The sequence below is a fragment of the Papilio machaon genome, chromosome 4 (assembly GCF_912999745.1).
Source record: "Papilio machaon chromosome 4, ilPapMach1.1, whole genome shotgun sequence".
In the NCBI taxonomy this organism is placed as follows: domain Eukaryota; kingdom Metazoa; phylum Arthropoda; class Insecta; order Lepidoptera; family Papilionidae; genus Papilio; species Papilio machaon.
Window position 1 is genome coordinate 912091 of NC_059989.1, and position 18571 is coordinate 930661.

Here is an 18571-nt window from a genome sequence, read left to right on the forward strand (position 1 = left end):
AACAGAAGCAGAAACGGATGTTGAAAAGCACGCGGAACTTCCGCACTTGCGGAAACGGAAACAGACATCCGTTGCATCACTACCTCACATATTCTCATACATACTTTCAATCCCAATTACCTATTGTTATTTCGCACCCTTAATAAGTAGCCTACATAATATGTCCTTTCTCAGGCTGTAGATCTAGACTATCTGTGTACCAAATTTAAATCGATTCAATAGTTTTGATGTGAAAGCGAGACAGACAGACAGAGTTACTTTCACATTTATAATATTACTAGCTGTCGCCCGCGACTCCGTCCGCGCGCAGTTAAAAAAAAAAAAATGAAAAATAGATGTTGGCCGATTCTCAGACCTACTGAATATGCTCACAAAATTTCATGAGAATCGGTCAACCCGTTTCGGAGGAGTACGGGAACGAAAAGTGTGACACGATAATTTTATATATTAGATATTTATTGCTTTCTAAATGCGTTTTCGAGTAGTGTTCTATAAATTTATATTCCAATCTTGATAAGAATGTTTCTATTGTTGTGAATAAAAAATGTCGGATAATTTACTTACAGTAAAATATTATTTTAATTTAATCTGTGCCTGACGGTCGTCGTTAACTAACTGTATAGGCCAGAACTACGGTGAATCCTAGGATTTACCAACTAAATAGTTATAGTTGGTACTTTAACAAGCACACAAATCTAGTGATTTTTTTTAGAAATCGGCTGTCAATCTAAGGATTGTCCTTGGATTCAATTCTTAGATATTTAGCGATGGTTTAGCAACGTGTAGCTGTCTCTCTTGCTCCCCATCCTACCTTTTCCTTGTTAGAAAAAAGTGGAATGGGAAAGGGAACTAGAATTTGACTTCCAGCAGTAACACTCATCAGACGAAACTTGGAGTACAATATAAACATAGGTGGGCACAGTTAATCAAAAAGTTAACTTCGTTAATCGTTAATTCGTTAAATAAAAATTTAACTTCGTTAATCGTTAAAGCGTTTAATTTACGAAAATTTAACGCAAGTTAAAGTTAACAGTTAAAGTTAATTTTTGTTTATATTACGAGTATAAGCCGCAAGCGAGAAATGGCCATATGAATAATCTCCGAATCGTATGGACCGATTTTGTCGAGACTTTCAATAGAACTTAGGCTATTTTATACTGCGCTTACGAAATCTCGGGCGATCGCTAATCTTATCTATAGTTTAGTTCTATAATATACTAAAATATAATTTAGACAATAGGAGCGATGTACTAATGCCTGTACCATAATAATGACATAGCATGCACTAGTTACACACACTTATATACTACACTGACAATGATGGACAATTGACTTTTTCAGTCAATTTTTTTATCGACAATCCGACGTCACGGGAGCTAACTAAATTTAGACAACATAAATTTTCTATTAAACAGTAAGACATGTGATAATATTCAAAAGAAAACAATCAAAACTTTTGTGCAGTATTTACATTTATCTGTTACTATTTGCACCCGGATATTCATTTGCTCATACTCCAACAACTGAACATTTAATTTTATGTATAATTTGGTAATATTTTTTTATTTTATTTTATCTAAGGGCCCACGAACAGACTTATCATTTTTTACGTACTTTTTATTTATTAATATAGATTTATTAATAAAACTTCTAACATCAGAGGAAACTTATTATAACATTGATAAATAAACTATATAACCAATCCAGTGATACATCTCAACACATCATACTATACAACTGAGATCCCTTCGATAACTTCTATCATCTAATGATCTATCGTCCGATCTATTAAATCAAGTTAAATTACTCTCAGTGTATAGAGCATAAGTTACACGACATAACGCAAACAACCGATCGCGGGTGATGTCTTCTCTCTTTCTATCACCTATAAAATCGTTATAGTTAATTAGTAAGAATATGTTTTGAATTATTTTCAACGACATTCTGTACAATAAAAATGCAAGCTTTAAAAATATTAATTAATATTTATTTTAAAGTAGAACTAAAAATGACATGCATGTAAATTAAATTTTATAAGGCAAGTATTGCAATAACAAAAAAGAATAAATAAAAAATATCTTCTAGCCAGGTTGCCATTTCAATATTTAAATGTTTAATATTTATTATACATAATTGGGCCCGGCAACAAATAAACAATATAATAAGAGTAAACCCTTTTCTTAAATTTTAGAACTAAACTAAAATTACCTATACATAGGTTTAACTTAACATTAACATACAAAAGAAAAATATATTAGATAAAGTTATGTTAAGTTATGAAATTACATCATCTTTATGAGATTCTGAATTAAATAATTCATACAATTCTTTAAGGGTGTTACAAGCACCTTTAAAGGTTTTAGCATTGTCACAATAAATGATTGTGGGTAAACCACGCCTAGCTATAAATCTTTTCAGACATGCCAAGAAAGCCTCTGTAGTCAAATCGGTGACTACTTTTGTCATAAAACACACAAAAAGTGCAATATAAGCTTTTGATTGCAATGGCTTCCGGATTCTCGCAACCCTTATGTTAAATGGGCCACAAAAGTCAACACCCACTGTCTGAAATGGTCTTTGAGGAGTGATGCGTTCACTTGGTAGAGAGCCCATTAGCTGCTTCGCAGCTACAGCTTTTAGATGACACATTCGATTAATTTTAAAATAAACTTTCGATATACGTAAAAAAATCGATGTCTTTTTGTAAAGGTCACTTGGCGACATTTCATATATAAAATTTAGTATAACACAGTTTAACATTATTTCACTAACATAATTCTATCTAATAATCTAATTATTTTATCTTTTTCCTCATTCTTTCTCGTTTTGTCGTATACTTTTTTTTGTAAACAAACAAATTATCTTCGCTATTGTCTTTGCGCAGCGCACGTGCATCCCCGACCATTAGAAGGGTTGGGGCCATAAATCCATCGAGTTCGTTATCGCATTCTCTGTGCGGCTGTCCATTTGATCCTTTGTTCATATTTTTGTTGTTGTTAAAAATATTTTTCGTAGACTATGAAGAAGCCCCAAAAAAACAAACGACGGTAATAAACACCTAAATCCCTATTGTTTTTGAGGAACGTTTATTGCGTGCACATTTCGTCTTTCGAATTTTTAAATTTATTTTTCATTGTTTGTTTCTTATCTACGCAATGACAAAAAAATCCTATTTGTACGCTTTTTCAAATGAACCATAAACTATTTTTTTTTATATTTTTAGTTGTCTTTAAACTTCAACATTAAAATAAACATTTTTGTCTGCAACAAAGTTTAGTTGTATTTTAGGTACGACGTTGAAGAGTAATGCACACTCGATTATTTTGATTGCTATTCAACGCAGAGTTTATCTTTTTTAATAGATTTTGTGTCTCGCGTATAACAATTATTGTATTAAGAGTAAATTGTTTTCGAACCTTATGTTGATTTTATAACATAGTCTTGTTCTAAAAAAAGTGATGTTAAATAAATGAAAACCAGTTTAAATGTGAATAAAATGTAATAAAGACTTTTCGAGATATTTGTGTAAATGTGAAATAATTAATAATCTTTGAAGGTGCCTAGCGCCTAAACTTCGCAATATTTGATAGAGGTAAGTTTGTTTAAATCGTCACTATTTTCTAACAAGGATTCTGTGGTACTCTTTTGATCACGTCTATCCCGGCCGCTCGGTGTATTGTATTTGTATAACATGCATCACACTCGCTCGTTCTCGTTCTCTCTCGTTCTCGTTCACCATTCGGCTCGCCGACGGTCGCCGAACATAGCCGAACATAGCCGAACTTACGAATGTAGCCTGTTGCATAATTTAAATAAAATGACAACACGTCAATAAGTGTCTATTGTAACAATTAACGGACTAAATTAACGGAAGTAGAATTTAACGGAAGTTAACAAGAGCGTTAACACTTTTTGAATTTAACTTAAAAGTTAATCCGTTAAGGAAAATGTTAACTTCGTTAATTAACGATTAACGGATTAACGAGTTAATGCCCACCTTTGAATATAAATATAATTTAAAAACATACGTTTGCAATATCAAATACATTTATTATCATTATTAATCTATATATATATATATATATAAAAGAAAGTCGTGTTAGTTACACTATTTATAACTCAAGAACGGCTGAATCGATTTGACTGAAAAATGGTGGGCAGGTAGCTTAGAACCAGGAAACGGACATAGGATAATTTTTACCCCGTTTTCTATTTTTTAATCCGCGCGGACGGAGTCGCGGGTAAAAGCTAGTTATTATTATAATGATATTTATTATTTTTTTAATGTGTTCCACGGTGAAAAGACTATGGTACTTTGCTACTTCAGCCGCGTTGTGTCTTGCTTTTTATGTTATTCTTGAATGACAGATAAAGTTCCGCATCAGCAAGTAACTCTCCTGTAGATGTCACAGTGAAAAGTAAATTTGCGCGACCCTTTTCAAATGGGAATACATTTGGAAAATTATCCATATGTGTGGTCACATTCATCAGTGTATATTTTCCCTGAAACGAAAATTTGAAAAAAATTTACATTGGTTATTTGCCACCGCTTGCCACCTTAAACATACGGCCGCGAACCGAGATTTGGTTTTGCGTTGCGATTTGTTGTTAGTGCCCATAACATTGAAGGTTGAGTTTCTGCTGAGCCTAAGATGAGGCGCCAACGCATTATTACTACCGCACATTATTAATTGAAAACTTTACAGGCACAGGTTCACAAGTTAATAAATGTTAGATTGCATGTGTGAATAATACTCTAAAATACTTACTGGTGGCAGGGGACATTCACTCCCAAACATCGGGGCCACCACTGCTCCTATATACGGATCCCTTTCGAGAAAATCACAGACCTTGTAGTGGAAATGGACAAGAGATAGTTTGTATGCGTTCCATCGAAATTCATAGAACTTGATAGTGAGCTGAGGACATACAATATTGCATTATCAGTTCATCTGCACTAAAACAGTACTTATATACATTTAATTTAAGATTTAATGAGGTAATTAATTAATATCTTTTTCCACTAAACAGCTATTTGTATGAGCAAATCATGTGTTTAAAATTTTCACCGTGGTAGATACTGCCGTACTAAACAGTCAGGGCGGTCATATTCGCGTGGCTCACCCTTTATATACATTATATGGTGTGTCAGACACACAGAGCTTGGAATTGTATCCATGTTGTCGTACATCAACTGAGACGAGACAAATTATAATTTTTTCCAATTCAAATTCATAGTTAAAAATTACTAAAAGTAACAACTTTCGTCTTACAATCACGATCTTTGTTCTTACTTACTTTGGACCGATAGAATAATCGATCAATAACAATAGGGAAGCGGCTTCGATTTTTCTAAATATTTCAACAGAAGATGTACTTAGTCATTTAAATAACTTTAAGAATGTTGTCATACAAATACGAACCGTAGCATTATTTCCAAAAGCACATTTTGTAATAAATTCAGCATTTACGTAATAATCGCCGTGTCTCTCATAGCGAGTTACATTTCCCCACGCATTTTCAACATATTTTGGATTAAAATAAATAACTCGAGCTCTTTCGAAAATCACTTTTACGCCCTGCAAAAAAAAAAATTGACAAAAACTCATAAGTTAAAATTATGTATTTCATAAAAAAAAAGATAAGAGAAGAATAAAATAAGAGATTTAGAGAAAAAAATTCAGAAAGCAAAATAATTACGAAAATTTGCTACTCTCTTATCTCTCTCTTATAAACAATATGAATTTTGGTAATTTTAAAGAACTTTACAGAAAAAAAAAACTTACTAATACGCTGGCGTACAAGACAACGGATAAACAAGTTCTCGTCATCCATATCATGTTCGCATTGAAAGGTGACTATAGTAAAAATTCAATTGTTACAGCAAATAAAAGGCTGTTTAATTTAATGAATGAATGATGTTGAGATAGCATTAAGTGGAATTATTATAATTAAATGTACTTATTATAAGTATCGTGGAGCTGATACATATCTTAGTCGTGTATTATTAACTGTAATAGCTAACACATTCGTTACAGTCTATTAAACAGTATTTAACAAACAATTCGTACAGTCTGTTTTTATAAAGGTGCCAGCTGAAAACCAGCGCAGGGGCAGTTTAGTCTCTCCCTGCTTCGCTGAGCTGGCTCTCTTTTTCCACACTTTGTGCCTTGTATGTGTGTGTGTTTTTTTTTCCTTTTTTGATTTTATATTTTTTTTGTGTGTGGCAATAAATGTTTTTCTTTCTTTCTTTCTTTCTTCTTTAAAGATGCCATAGACCAAAAAAACAACTATACTTAGGTTCAATAGATCTGATAATGAAAAAATACTTTTATAAATTCTAAAAAGCTTCGGCATTCAACTTGTATATTTTAGTTATAGACGATCAATATCGGAGAAAATGAAACAATATTTTAAATTAACGTATGAGTTTCGGTGATTAACAGTCAGTCAGGCCTCACGGTCAGACATACAGACATTTTTACAGATTACAGATCGACAGACAAAACATAAGTTTGAATTTAATTTTTTTTAAACGTAAATGAACAAAACATAATTAGTTAAAACATCTAGGAGAAAAAAAATACAACATAATTGAAGAAAGTAATTAATATTTTGATAACTTTAGCATAAAACTTGCGGCATTAATTAGAATTGATTTTCGCGTGAAATAACAGAGGAATAATGATAGTTTTCTGAACTGGGAACGACGCAAAAGCGTTCGTCAGAGCCATCGGCACAGTCTATGTCGCCGTCGCAGCGCCACTCCAACGGCAAACACAATTTATCCGAAACGCATTGCAACTGTTCCTCGTAACATTGACTCTGCACATCTGTAAACAGATTGTTATTAGCCTGATAACAGTTACCATATGAATTAATTACTCCCTCGAATTTTATATTCGACGAGCTGTCGCCTGCGACTCTGTCCTCGCGGAATTAAAAAAAAAACTTAATAAGTAGTCTATGTGTTCTTCCAGACAATTTTCTACATCTGTGCCAAATTTTGGCAAAATTCGTTGAGCCGTTCCGGAGATACCTTCAAACAAACATCCATCCATCCATGCTACTAAACTTTCGCATTTATAATATTAGTGAGATAGTAAGATTTCATTAAAAATAACTTCGAATTGTATATTGTTTAACGTTATTAGTCCACATCAGCATTAGGTCCTGCACGAATGAACCAGCTCGACAAATGCAATACTACGACCACACAGAAGACAGCCGTGAAGCTGAAATAATACCGAGTTTCGTCCGAAGAGTTTGTGTGCCAGAGGAAAATTCCAGTACTTTCTATTATATTCCATTACGTCAATATTTTCACGACTTCAATTTTTTTATGACCTGCAACTTTGATTACCAGTATATCTGGGTTTCCGTACCTATTTCTGCATCATTGTTTCTGACTATAATGTCGACTCTTGCTTCGGAGCCAGGAAGGCTCAAATAAGATGGCGCTTGACAAATGTAACCTCCACCATCCGCTCCCTGAAAACACGTTATGACACACACATTATAAAACACGTTTTTTGTGACCAGGTCATCGGAAATCCGTACCCTTAACCTTAACAATTAGGCTTCTGGTGCTTCAAAATTCTAGCTATAAAGACGGTGTCACACTACTAAAGCGTTAACAGGCGGTCTGCTGTCCCTGCCAAAAAGTTCTTCGAAACACTCCCCACTGAAAATAGCAAACAGAGGGAACACACTCTCTCCGCAAGGGTTTAAAATGGTCCTAACACTTACAACAACTATATTTATTTCCAAACGTCCCCTGTGTTCATTTGTTCCGACTGTGAATGGTCTGTTGCCCTCCCTGAACCAACGCACAGGCGCTCGCAGACTGCTCTCGTCCCGGCATTGCAACACCAAAGTATCGCCTATACACAATTATATTTGATTACTGTACACCGAGTAAATATTTATAATGGAGTGAAAACTAAAAGATCTAAGTAGGTGGCGCCAGCGCCAAGAGTCCGCTGTCATCCGGCAAAGTTTTTGTCCTGGATAGTCGCATATACAGATGCGTTGCCTATCTTTGGTACCTTTTATTACGTGTGACTAGGTGAGAGGCTTTCCCCATTTTGGGGAAGATGCCTTTTATATATAAAATTATCCTGTGTCCGTTTCCTAGTTCTAAGCTACCTGCCCACCAATTTTCAGTCAAATCGATTCAGCCGTTCTTGAGTTATAAATAGTGTAATTAACACGACTTTCTTTTATATATATAGATATAATAAATTGTAATGCGGGTAAAAAAAATATAGTTTTCAAAAATAAAATGTTTAATGTCGTACAAATTTCAAAGAGGAATAGCAACATAGACACGTCAAATGCGTTTCTGTTTTTTATTTTTTATATCATTATTTTTTACTGAAATATAAATAGCTGCTTCAGCTACTAAGTCGCCATTATTCATATTGAACATGAAGTTAACTCGTGCCTTTTCAAAAGGGAAAGGATTGGGAAAATTTTCAAAGTGTGCACTTATATTCATCACTGTCTGTCTCCCCTGGAAATTATCGAAATTAGATGATCTTTTATTTTCTAAAAAGTAATTTATAAATATTAAATATTTAAATATTTATTATCTTACAGGCTTCACCGGACATTTCAAGCCGGTTGCACCGATCGCCGCTCCCATGTAGATATCTTTCTCAATAAAGTCACAGAATTTGTAACGAAATTCAAGTATAGAACGATAATACTTATTCCAGCGATATTCGAAGCATTTGATTGTTATCTGAGGATGTGAAATATGTTTTTTTTTTTAAATAAATGAATTAAAGAGTTGGATTTAATTTGACATCCCACACCAGCGTAATTGTCTTGCTCTTTTCGCACGGACGCAAGTTCGGCACGATGCATACTCTTCCAAACATCTCTATCTGCCGCCATATTTAAATTCCCTCCCTTCTTAAGGTGGGTATCCATTACGTTCGCGAACCTCTTGCGCTCCGCTCTCCCGTAACAGCTCTGATAGAGACGGGTACGCGTATCTCCATAGGAACGTGCATGCGCGCGTCCACGAACAGACAGAGCTCCCCTTTGTGTTCACCCAATTTACCGCTACCCGTTGGAGCGCTGAGCGCGCACCGTACGCGCTCCAAGTTCGCTAACGTATCCACTATGCGGAGCTGTTGCAAGAGCGCGGAGCGCAAGAGGTTCCCGAACATAGTGGATACCTAGCTTTAAGCTTACCCTGTACCACTCAATCTATCCATACTTTCTTCGATCTTCCTCTAGCTTTTAAGCCATCCACGTTCAATCTCATTACTTTCTCATTTATTTGTCAAGATATGCGTATGGTTTACCGGCCCTTTTTAGAAGTGGATAAGTGGATGGGAAAGGGGAAGAGAATGGGACTTCTGACAAAGATAAATCGGGCGAAGGTTAGGACAACTACTTACGTATTTATTAAGTCTCTTTTTACTTCAACAACTCTATCTACTTATACAAACCGTGACATTATTAGTGACGATCACTTTGTTGGTAAATTCAAAATTTACATAGTAGCTGCCTCCTCTTTTATAACGGGTGACATTTATAAATCCATAGGAAAGGTATTTCGGATTCAAAGTGACGACGTGCGCCCTTTCCAAATACACCTTTACACACTGAAATTTTTTGAAAAAAAAAAAAACATTTTTTTTTCTAATATGATAAATATTTAAATCGTAAATTGTTCAAACTTTCTTGATACATAATAATAAATTAATTAAGAAAGGCGCCACTCCACCACGAAGTCCTCAAAATAAACACTCCCCCTGAAGATGAACACCCGACGGGTCCTAAACTAGTCGGTGCCGTCACCGGATGATCACACGTGAGTTAAGCTATTCTTATTTAATTTATTATTTAAATCTTAGTAATATTATTAATGCGAATGTATAGATGGATGGATGTTTGTTTGAAGATATCTCCAGAACGGCTCAACGGATCTTGATGAAAGTTTGGCACAGATGTAGAACATAGTCTGGAAGAACATATAGACTACTTATTAAGTTTTTTTAAATTCCGAGCCGATGGAGTCGCGGGCGACAGAAAGTATTCCTTAATTGTACTAAATTAAGAAATGAAAAATTACTCCCGAAACCCGGCTGGACGGAAAGATGGTACATGTTACGCGCAAAACTTTCCGAAGATGAATTTGTGCATGTACACATTTATCTTTTATAACATACTAGCTTTTGTCCCGCGGCTCCGTCCGCACGGAATCAAAAGAAAAACTTAATAAGTAGCCTATGTGTTCTTCCAGACTATGTCTTCACCTTTGCCAAATTTTATCAAGATCCGTTGAGCCGTTCCGGAGATACCTTCAAAGAAACATCCATCTATCCATCCATACATCTAAACTTTCGTGTTTATAATATAATATTAGTAAGATTAAAAAATTAGAAACCGTATGTGCACACAAATAAAAAAACTTGCCAAAACGGTGACGATCGGAATGAACGAAATTAGGACACAAATGAACGTTCTCGTAATCAAAAACATTGTCGAAATTTAAACTTATTCAAACTTGTAAACTTCTCTGGTATGGTATTTATAAACTTTTAAATGCATACTACATCGACATTTATGTTAAACTTTAATAATGTAATTTAGATCTGTTATAGGATAAATGTGAATAAATGAATCTTAATTCGTTAGTATGCCTCCGACTGTAATTGACTATAATTTTCAGTAATATGAATGTTGCGTTTGCTTTTTTTTTCACATTTCCGTTGCTAAATATTCTTTTAGTGGTAAGTACTTGTCTGATATATATAGGATGTTTTTAATGGACGGATCGAAAGCTTTGTGTTTGTTGAGGACCTCAATAATTATCGTCTAAGCCCAACGTATCTTCCGCGATTTTCATAAGAACCAAAGTTGTTCCATTTTTTTTCTTATTTTTTTTTTTTCACCCACAACCGGTTCGAATCTCAACATTCGACTATTGTCACAAGCCAAAGCTTGGTTGAAATGGTACTTCTTGTACAATTATTATATTGGTAAATTTACAAAAATCTGGTAATATTTTATTAAAGTTACTAAAACACATCATGACTTAATAGGCAATAACCCAGAACCTTAAAATTGCTATTTCAAAAAAAAACATGTCATTAAATGACATTCAAATCTCGCAAAACATTATAAGAAACGAAGTGAATTTTAAAATTGAAACTTCTTTTTTTTAGTAAAATAAAATATTCGCATAATCCAAAGTCATGGCATATTTTGATTTTTTCCGTAACAATATTGAAAATAAAAGGTGGGATACTGACTGTATCAGAGGATCTTGTTATGAAATGTGTCCTCAGGCCGAAAAGAAATTGTAAGTTTAAAATACCAAGTTATATGAATAAAATTCTCGCCATTTAACACTTCTTCCGTCGCACTATTGCCGGTAATATTGCAATTATTAGGAATAACTCATTACTTATGTTGATTTCAGACGTGAGAAAGAGAAGCTCGTGCATGTGTTGGAAGTTGTAGGCTCGACACGGCAGCTAGTTAAAAGCTACAGTCGTTCAGCGGCTGACTCAAATATAGCAATTCCTGGACACCTAAGACCATTTCCTGTTCTTAAAGAAACTATTCACTATTTATTGCTAAGGTTTGCTATTTATAAAAACAATTTAACTAACAAAGGATCATTATAAGATTATGTTATCTATATTTTACTTTAAGATAAAATATGTCAAAACTGTTTCTGTTCGACCAGTTATACATGTTGGCCGAGGCTTGCTGAGTGAAGGTGAATGTATAGACAGTATATTTGAATTGCTTGTTAGAGCTCAGTATAGCTTGCGCCAACATTTGTGCGCTCAAGCACCAACATGTACTGAGCTCATTTGCCATAGCTTCTTATGACTTGTAGGGAGATATTACCAAATTATGTAATTTTGTGTAAGCTATTTATACTTTTTGCGTCTTTTAAAATATGAAAAAAATATTACTGCAATAAAATATACCAACTTTAGTTTTTTTTAGAGTAACAAAAAGGACCGATGTAACTGTTGCATGCATATATGACTTCGTAAATGATAGATTGAGAGCCATACGTCAAGATATGACAGTACAGCGACTGGCACCAGAAGAATGTATGCAACTTCTTGAACCCATGATCAGATTCTATGTTTATTTTGGATACAGGCAAGTTTTAAAGATGTTTAATACAATTCAGATGTAAATATATATTAGACTAGATCGGAATTATCTGAAGTTATTGGATTCAAATATAGAAAAACTTCAACTTTTTAAATTTCAACCTTGATAATTTTAATATATTAAGGGACTGCTTAACAAAGAAAAAGTCTAAAAAACCTAGTTAATATAATCTGATTTATATTTGCATCGTTATATGGAAAATGTAGCTATTATAATAATATTAAGGGTCCGATACAACTGGCAATTATTTGAGAAAACATGCACATAGTGGGGAGTTTCCTGTCTACAGCCCTGACCACTGGTTGCTAGAGGATTCCGCAGCCAGTGGTATACTATATTATATATTTTGTTAAATGTTTTTATAAAATGTATTATATACAAGTAAATAAATGAAAATATATGTTAATTTTTACAGATTATGTACTAGTCCATTAAGTGAATTTGATCCAGTATTAAATAGAAAATATCTATTGGAATGTATGAAATGGTTTCTAAGCTGCTGTAATGATATGACCAGAGATAATGAGCTGACTGAACTAATATCAAATTGGACCATAAATAATGCTGACCATAGACTAATATGTGACAGAGTGTTGGTGGAAAGCTTATATTTGTTATGTAATTTAGGAGATATGCATCCTTTATATAGATATTTATCTTTGAGGCCGGATATGAAAAGGTATGATTTTTTTTTTATGTTGACCAATTTACATAATTTAACATTGAATGAAGCTATATAATTATAACTGATTGCTTTAGATAGTTACTCGTAATTATGGTGCATACCGTAATTGTTGACTAAATAAATTATGACATCACCATATCTATTGTACGGTGGCTGGTTAATTTAGGGTTTAAAAACCACAAATACGTTGAAAATAATTTCACAGAATGAATGGTTTTTATATTCTGCATAATTTTGTACAAAGTGATTTTTTTATATACTAGCTTTTACCCGCGACTCCGTCCGCGCGGAATAAAAAAATAGAAAACGGGGTAAATATTATCCTATGTCCGTTTCCTGTTTCTAAGCTACCTGCCCACCAATTTTCAGTCAAATCGATTCAGCCGTTCTTGAGTTATAAATAGTGTAACTAACACGACTTTCTTTTATATATATAGATTTTAAGTATATATTTACTGTGAAGTTCTTTTACAGGGCTCCACTTCTGAGGTTAGCGTACGAGATGGCAATAGCAAATTTGCACGGCAACTTTGTAAAGTTGTGCCGGCTATCGGAAAAGCTATGTCCACTCACTTATTGTGCTTTTTATTTACACCTACCCACTATTCAAAGGTAAGAGTTAAACATAGAACTTTGGACATTATTTTGTAGAAGTAGAATAACCATAAATATCCAATAGTAAATAAAAAACATAAGTATTTAATATTTTTGTTGAGTTTTTACTTACTAATATTTATATTGGAACGAAGTTCCTTATCGCGCGTTGTGAAAGGGGGCTAGACGGAAAAAAATCTTACGAAAAGTTGTCACGACACTTTTTACTATAGTAAGTATGTTAACGACGAATGAGCGCTACTTCACCATGGCAACGACGTGACAATATATAACGAAAATTCATAGAAATAAAATGTACTTCTTGTGAAGACTTAAGTTTTTTATTCATAGAATAAACATTGGTTCCTTCACTAATTAATCGAAAGGAACTTCGTTCCATCCGGGTGTCCCTTGACACCTCTCAAGTTTTTTTATAAATGCGAATGTTTAGATGGATGGATAGATGTTTGTTTGAAGGTATCTCCAGAACGACTGCAAAGATCTCAATGACATTTGACATGGAGGTAGAACATAGCCTGGAGGAACATATAGGCTATTAAGACTTTTTAATTCCATGCAGACAGAGTTGCGTTTTACAGCTAGTATCTCATATGTTAACCCTTCAATGAATTTGTTTGGAATTCAATACAAGACTAGAGTGATATATTGAGTTTTCATTATGTATCAGAAGAGGTGTGTCAGTACTGTGCCAGGCGTACAGCAGCCGGCAGGGGAGGGTACCTGCGAGTGCGATTGCACGTTGGTTGGCACTGCGCAGTGATGAGTGCGCAGCCTCACTCTGCCAGCACTATGGCTTCACCACGCATCCCGATCACAGCGTACAGTTCATGAAGGCTGACTTCAAAACTGATGTTCATCCGGTATGTTGAAAGTTGCAAAAACTTAATCACCCGAATAATTCTGAAGGGTTTTTTATTAGAATAACTCTGGAGTGTGATGTTTTTAATTGACTTACTGTGGATTTCTGAGATTAAAATATTCGTTTAAAATATATTAGCTCAGTTTTTTTTCAAAAGTAATAACAGGGTGATGTTTTATACTCATTTTGATGTCGGAAACCAATTTTGTGTATGGTAATGTTTGTCATGCATATGTATGTGGGTTTGTATGTATGTTAATTACCTTATGACATATACCATGACTGAGTCCATTTTAACGAGTAATTTGTCATTTAATTTGTCTGGTGTCATTTTTAATACGTTCTAGGTGATTTTTGATAATTTTATAAGATTTTTTTTTCAGATGAAACAAGATGTCTACGTTCCGGACAAATTAAAAATTCCAATACAAGACATTTTAACATATAGAAGTGATGATGGAATGATTTATTGAGCTGGTCTCAGATTGCAACATATCAAAATAGATTCAAATGTTGATAAGAGAAGTCATTGGAGAAGATTTGTTTGTAAAAGATTTGTAAAAGAATGTAGGTACGATTAAGGTTTAAAAGAGCGAAATACTGTGCAATACTGTATTCGTGATTGTTACATTGCTGGCTGTTTATATCTTAATTCTAAGGTTACCCAACAAATTGTGATCTCATAGTTTTAAATTAAAAAGAAAACTGTTATTATTTTAATAAATCAATATAAATTAAACGAATGCTTTTTATTATTTTTAACCTTTTATCTTTTTCCTCCGTTTTACTATTATTATAAATGCGAATGTTTAGATGGATGGACGTTTGTTTGAAGGTATCTTCAATACGGTTTAACGGATTTTGATGAAATTTATTGGTACAGATGTAGAACGTAGTCTGGAAGAACACGTTTTTTTTTTCAATTCCGCGCGGACGGAATCGCGGTCGACAGCTAGTAACGCATGATTTTACGTAAAATTTTCATTAATACAACTTTACTAATATTATAAATGCGAATGTTTGGATGGATGTTTGGTACAAGGTAACTCCAGAACGGCTGCATCTTTGAAATTTGGTATGGATATGGATATATAACAGTCTGAAAGAACTCATAAGCCAATAATTTTTTTTTAAAATTCCGCGCAGACAGAGTCGCGGGCAACGGCTAGTACGTAATAAAACAATAAAGTATAAATGAATTCTTTATTTCTTTTATTTACATAAGAAAATTCACCTAATTACGTGATAACTAATTACATTGGACAACAACAATTAACATTTTAAGTTGTTTGGATTTGGGAAAATTAAATTCATAGAAAATATTTTCACGCAAACGAAACGCATTCGACTTTTTAGGAACTAGGGTTGTTACGAAACATAAAATTGATGCTTTCCCAAATTATTTTTTTACTTGTTTTTTTAAAATATAAAATTTATTTGATCATTAAAACAAACACAGTAAAAATATTAAACGCCATTTAATTTTATAACGTGTTTCGGTAAAACACAACCCTAATTAGAAAGTATAAATCGTCCCGTTCAAATAAACAATGCGTAACTATTTTATTAAGGCCATGATTTGAACAAATACAAAAATCAAGAAAAATTATCACTTATTTGTGATTTTAAAGCAACATTTTAATAATTAAATGTCAGGCTTCAAAAAGAAAATGTCTCGGTACTAATTTAATTTTCATAATTTTAAAAAATTTTTGATTATTCCATGTATTTACGGTACATGTAGTATAGTATCTTTCAAATATCTTGGCTTGGCACATCGTGAGTCGCTGCGCAGAACGCAAACTTGTTATAGGTTAGGCGGGGCGTAAAGTGCGGGGGGAGGGTACTGCGCAGCGCGCAGCTCAGTCGCTAAGATATTTGAATAGACATCATAGAATCCTAATAATTTATAGTTTAACTTTTTGATCATAACCAAATTTTCGTGGAAACCAATTGCAATATTTTGTTTACTTTCAAGTGAAAAACTATCTTAGCTGCCAAAGTAAATTAATTGCGACTGATTAATTTACTGGACTCTTTATTTTGTTTACGTTTGTTATAAAAAGAAATAAAAAATGTGGACATTACTTTAAAACCATTACTTTTCAGTTACGCAAAAATAAGATTTATTGAGCTCTGACAATTACGAAATATTACATTTTAAGATATCTATTATTTATATATGTAAATGTAATTCTATTTATAATGTTACATACTAAGTAACTAACATTATAAATATAAAAAAATAATAAATAAACTACAAAATAAAAAAACAAAAGAAACAATGTAATATTTTGTAACGGTCAACGCTCTTGATACTTTTGTTGTTTTTTTAATAGTTCATTATTTAATTATAATTTACAAAATTCGCAACAAACGCTCCGACATCTAATATTTCATTTATAAAGCGTAGAAAGTATAACTTAAAGTGAAACAATATTAACTACTCGGCCACAAGTGTTGAATGCGCTACGAAATAAATATTTTTAGCTAACAGCGATAAGCTTAAAACACATTTGACCACTGAAACACAGTTGACCGCCAAAACACAGTTGACCGCCAAAACACAGTTGACCGCCAAAACACATTTGACTACCAAACCACAGTTGACCGCCAAAACACATTTGACCACCAAAACACAGTTGACTACCAAAACACAGTTGACCGCCAAAACACAGTTGACCGCCAAAACACAGTTGACCACCAAAACATATTCGACTACCGAAACACAGTTAGCCATTAAAACTGAGTCATCTAATTCGTGGCTCACAGATTATTTTTATTATAAAACAATAATTTTATCGATCGAAAGAAGCGACATTCAACACTCGGTGGCCTATCCTACAATAATATCGCATTTGGTAACCCATTAGGCATTTCACAAGCATTTCAAACACTAAAATCTAGTATACCACAAATATAAATAAAAATCTACACAAAAAATATTCAAATCGAAGTAAATTGCTGTCGCATTTTTAACAGATTTCATCGCCATGTTATAGATAACAATCTCGGCGTAACAATAAATTCAAATTCACCTAATCTAATATATAAAACTAGCTATTACCCGCGACTCCGTCTGCGCGGAATAAAGAAAAATGCCTAAAAGATAAAAATGATCCTATGTCCGTTTCCTGGTTCTAAGCTACCTCCCCATCAATTTTCAGCTAAATCACTTCGACCGATCTTGAGTTATAAATAGTGTAACTAACACGACTTACTTTTATATATATAGATTCTCGTGTCGCGGTGTTTGTGGTTAAACTCCTCTGAAACGGCTTGACCGATTCTCGTGAAATTTTGTGAGCATATTCAGTAGGTCTGAGAATCGACCAACATCTATTTTTCATACCCCCCATTTAGTTTTTTTTTAACTGCGCGCGGACGGAGTCGCGGGCGACAGCTAGTAATTATATGAAATTCGTTAATTTACAAATACTGAGGATACAACGCGAGATTTCACCACTATTGTATCAACGTAAGTAATAAACATCGCGTCATTATTTTCAATATGTCTGCTTACTCTTGTTTGTGACGCGATGACAAACCGACTTTTATGATATATATAGACAATCCTAGTACAATAACAACATATATAATTTTTAAATATAATGCATTTACACAAGCAAATTATAGCACCTATTGTGGAAGGTAAACATTTAAATTATACACAAAGAAATCTTACTGAAAAGCGAAAAAAAAAAATATGTCAACAATATCATATCCAACCTTTCAAACTAATAAATAAACAAAAAACAACAAAACTACTACATAAAAGTACAGTCGCGTGCAAAGTATTTTTGTACACCATCTTAAAAAACTTTTTCATAAAATTAAATGTAAAATCAACGGAAAAAAAATTGTATTTTTATTGTTATTTTTGATATTTGAATCATTTTAAACAAAAATTAATTAATAATTATTTAAATTAATATTGCGATGGCTCCAACAAATAAGGGTCAATGTGCAAATTGTTAACTTTTCAAGAGACTAAAAGATTCAACCATATAGAAAAATATGTCGCATTAACTCTTTTACTTCAGCAAAAAAAAAAACATTGACACCAGTTAATATGTATTACGACTACGCTACGACTTAGGGTCCTTCAAGAAGCGAGCGTATCATCTTCTCAAAGGCCGGCAACGCATTTGCGATTCCTCTGGTATTGCAGATGTCCATGGGCGTCGATGAACACCTTGGTGTTCCCGCTGCTCGTTTGCCACCTTCTCTTATAAAAAAAAAAAAAAATGTAT

The 18571-nt window shown here is 33.4% G+C and overlaps 2 protein-coding genes and 1 long non-coding RNA gene across 4 annotated transcripts; 1 reads left to right on the top strand and 2 right to left on the bottom strand.

Moving 5' to 3' along the window:
• Positions 1 to 4295: 4295 nt before the first annotated feature.
• On the bottom strand, positions 4296 to 5840 carry LOC106716951. Its single transcript, XM_045686806.1, has 4 exons — positions 5787 to 5840; positions 5424 to 5579; positions 4770 to 4919; positions 4296 to 4503 (listed from the first exon to the last, which is right to left on the bottom strand). Exons 1-4 carry the CDS (start codon positions 5838 to 5840, stop codon positions 4324 to 4326), a joined length of 540 nt encoding a protein of 179 aa, XP_045542762.1. The 3' UTR covers positions 4296 to 4323.
• An 801-nt stretch (positions 5841 to 6641) lies between these two features.
• LOC123720949 lies at positions 6642 to 7878 on the bottom strand. Its single transcript, XR_006756113.1, has 3 exons — positions 7750 to 7878; positions 7386 to 7491; positions 6642 to 6833 (listed from the first exon to the last, which is right to left on the bottom strand). It is a non-coding gene; the product is annotated as an uncharacterized LOC123720949 (long non-coding RNA).
• Positions 7879 to 11208: 3330 nt separating this feature from the next.
• Positions 11209 to 15036, top strand: LOC106718414 (germinal-center associated nuclear protein). Of its 2 annotated transcripts, none has more exons than XM_045686970.1 (7): positions 11209 to 11323; positions 11444 to 11605; positions 11983 to 12144; positions 12575 to 12838; positions 13319 to 13456; positions 14127 to 14319; positions 14702 to 15036. In XM_045686970.1, exons 1-7 carry the CDS (start codon positions 11217 to 11219, stop codon positions 14789 to 14791), a joined length of 1116 nt encoding a protein of 371 aa, XP_045542926.1. In that variant the 5' UTR covers positions 11209 to 11216; the 3' UTR covers positions 14792 to 15036. The 2 variants fall into 2 exon arrangements, with proteins under 2 accessions (XP_045542926.1, XP_045542927.1); XM_045686971.1 differs by having other exon boundaries at positions 14130 to 14319.
• Positions 15037 to 18571: the final 3535 nt, after the last annotated feature.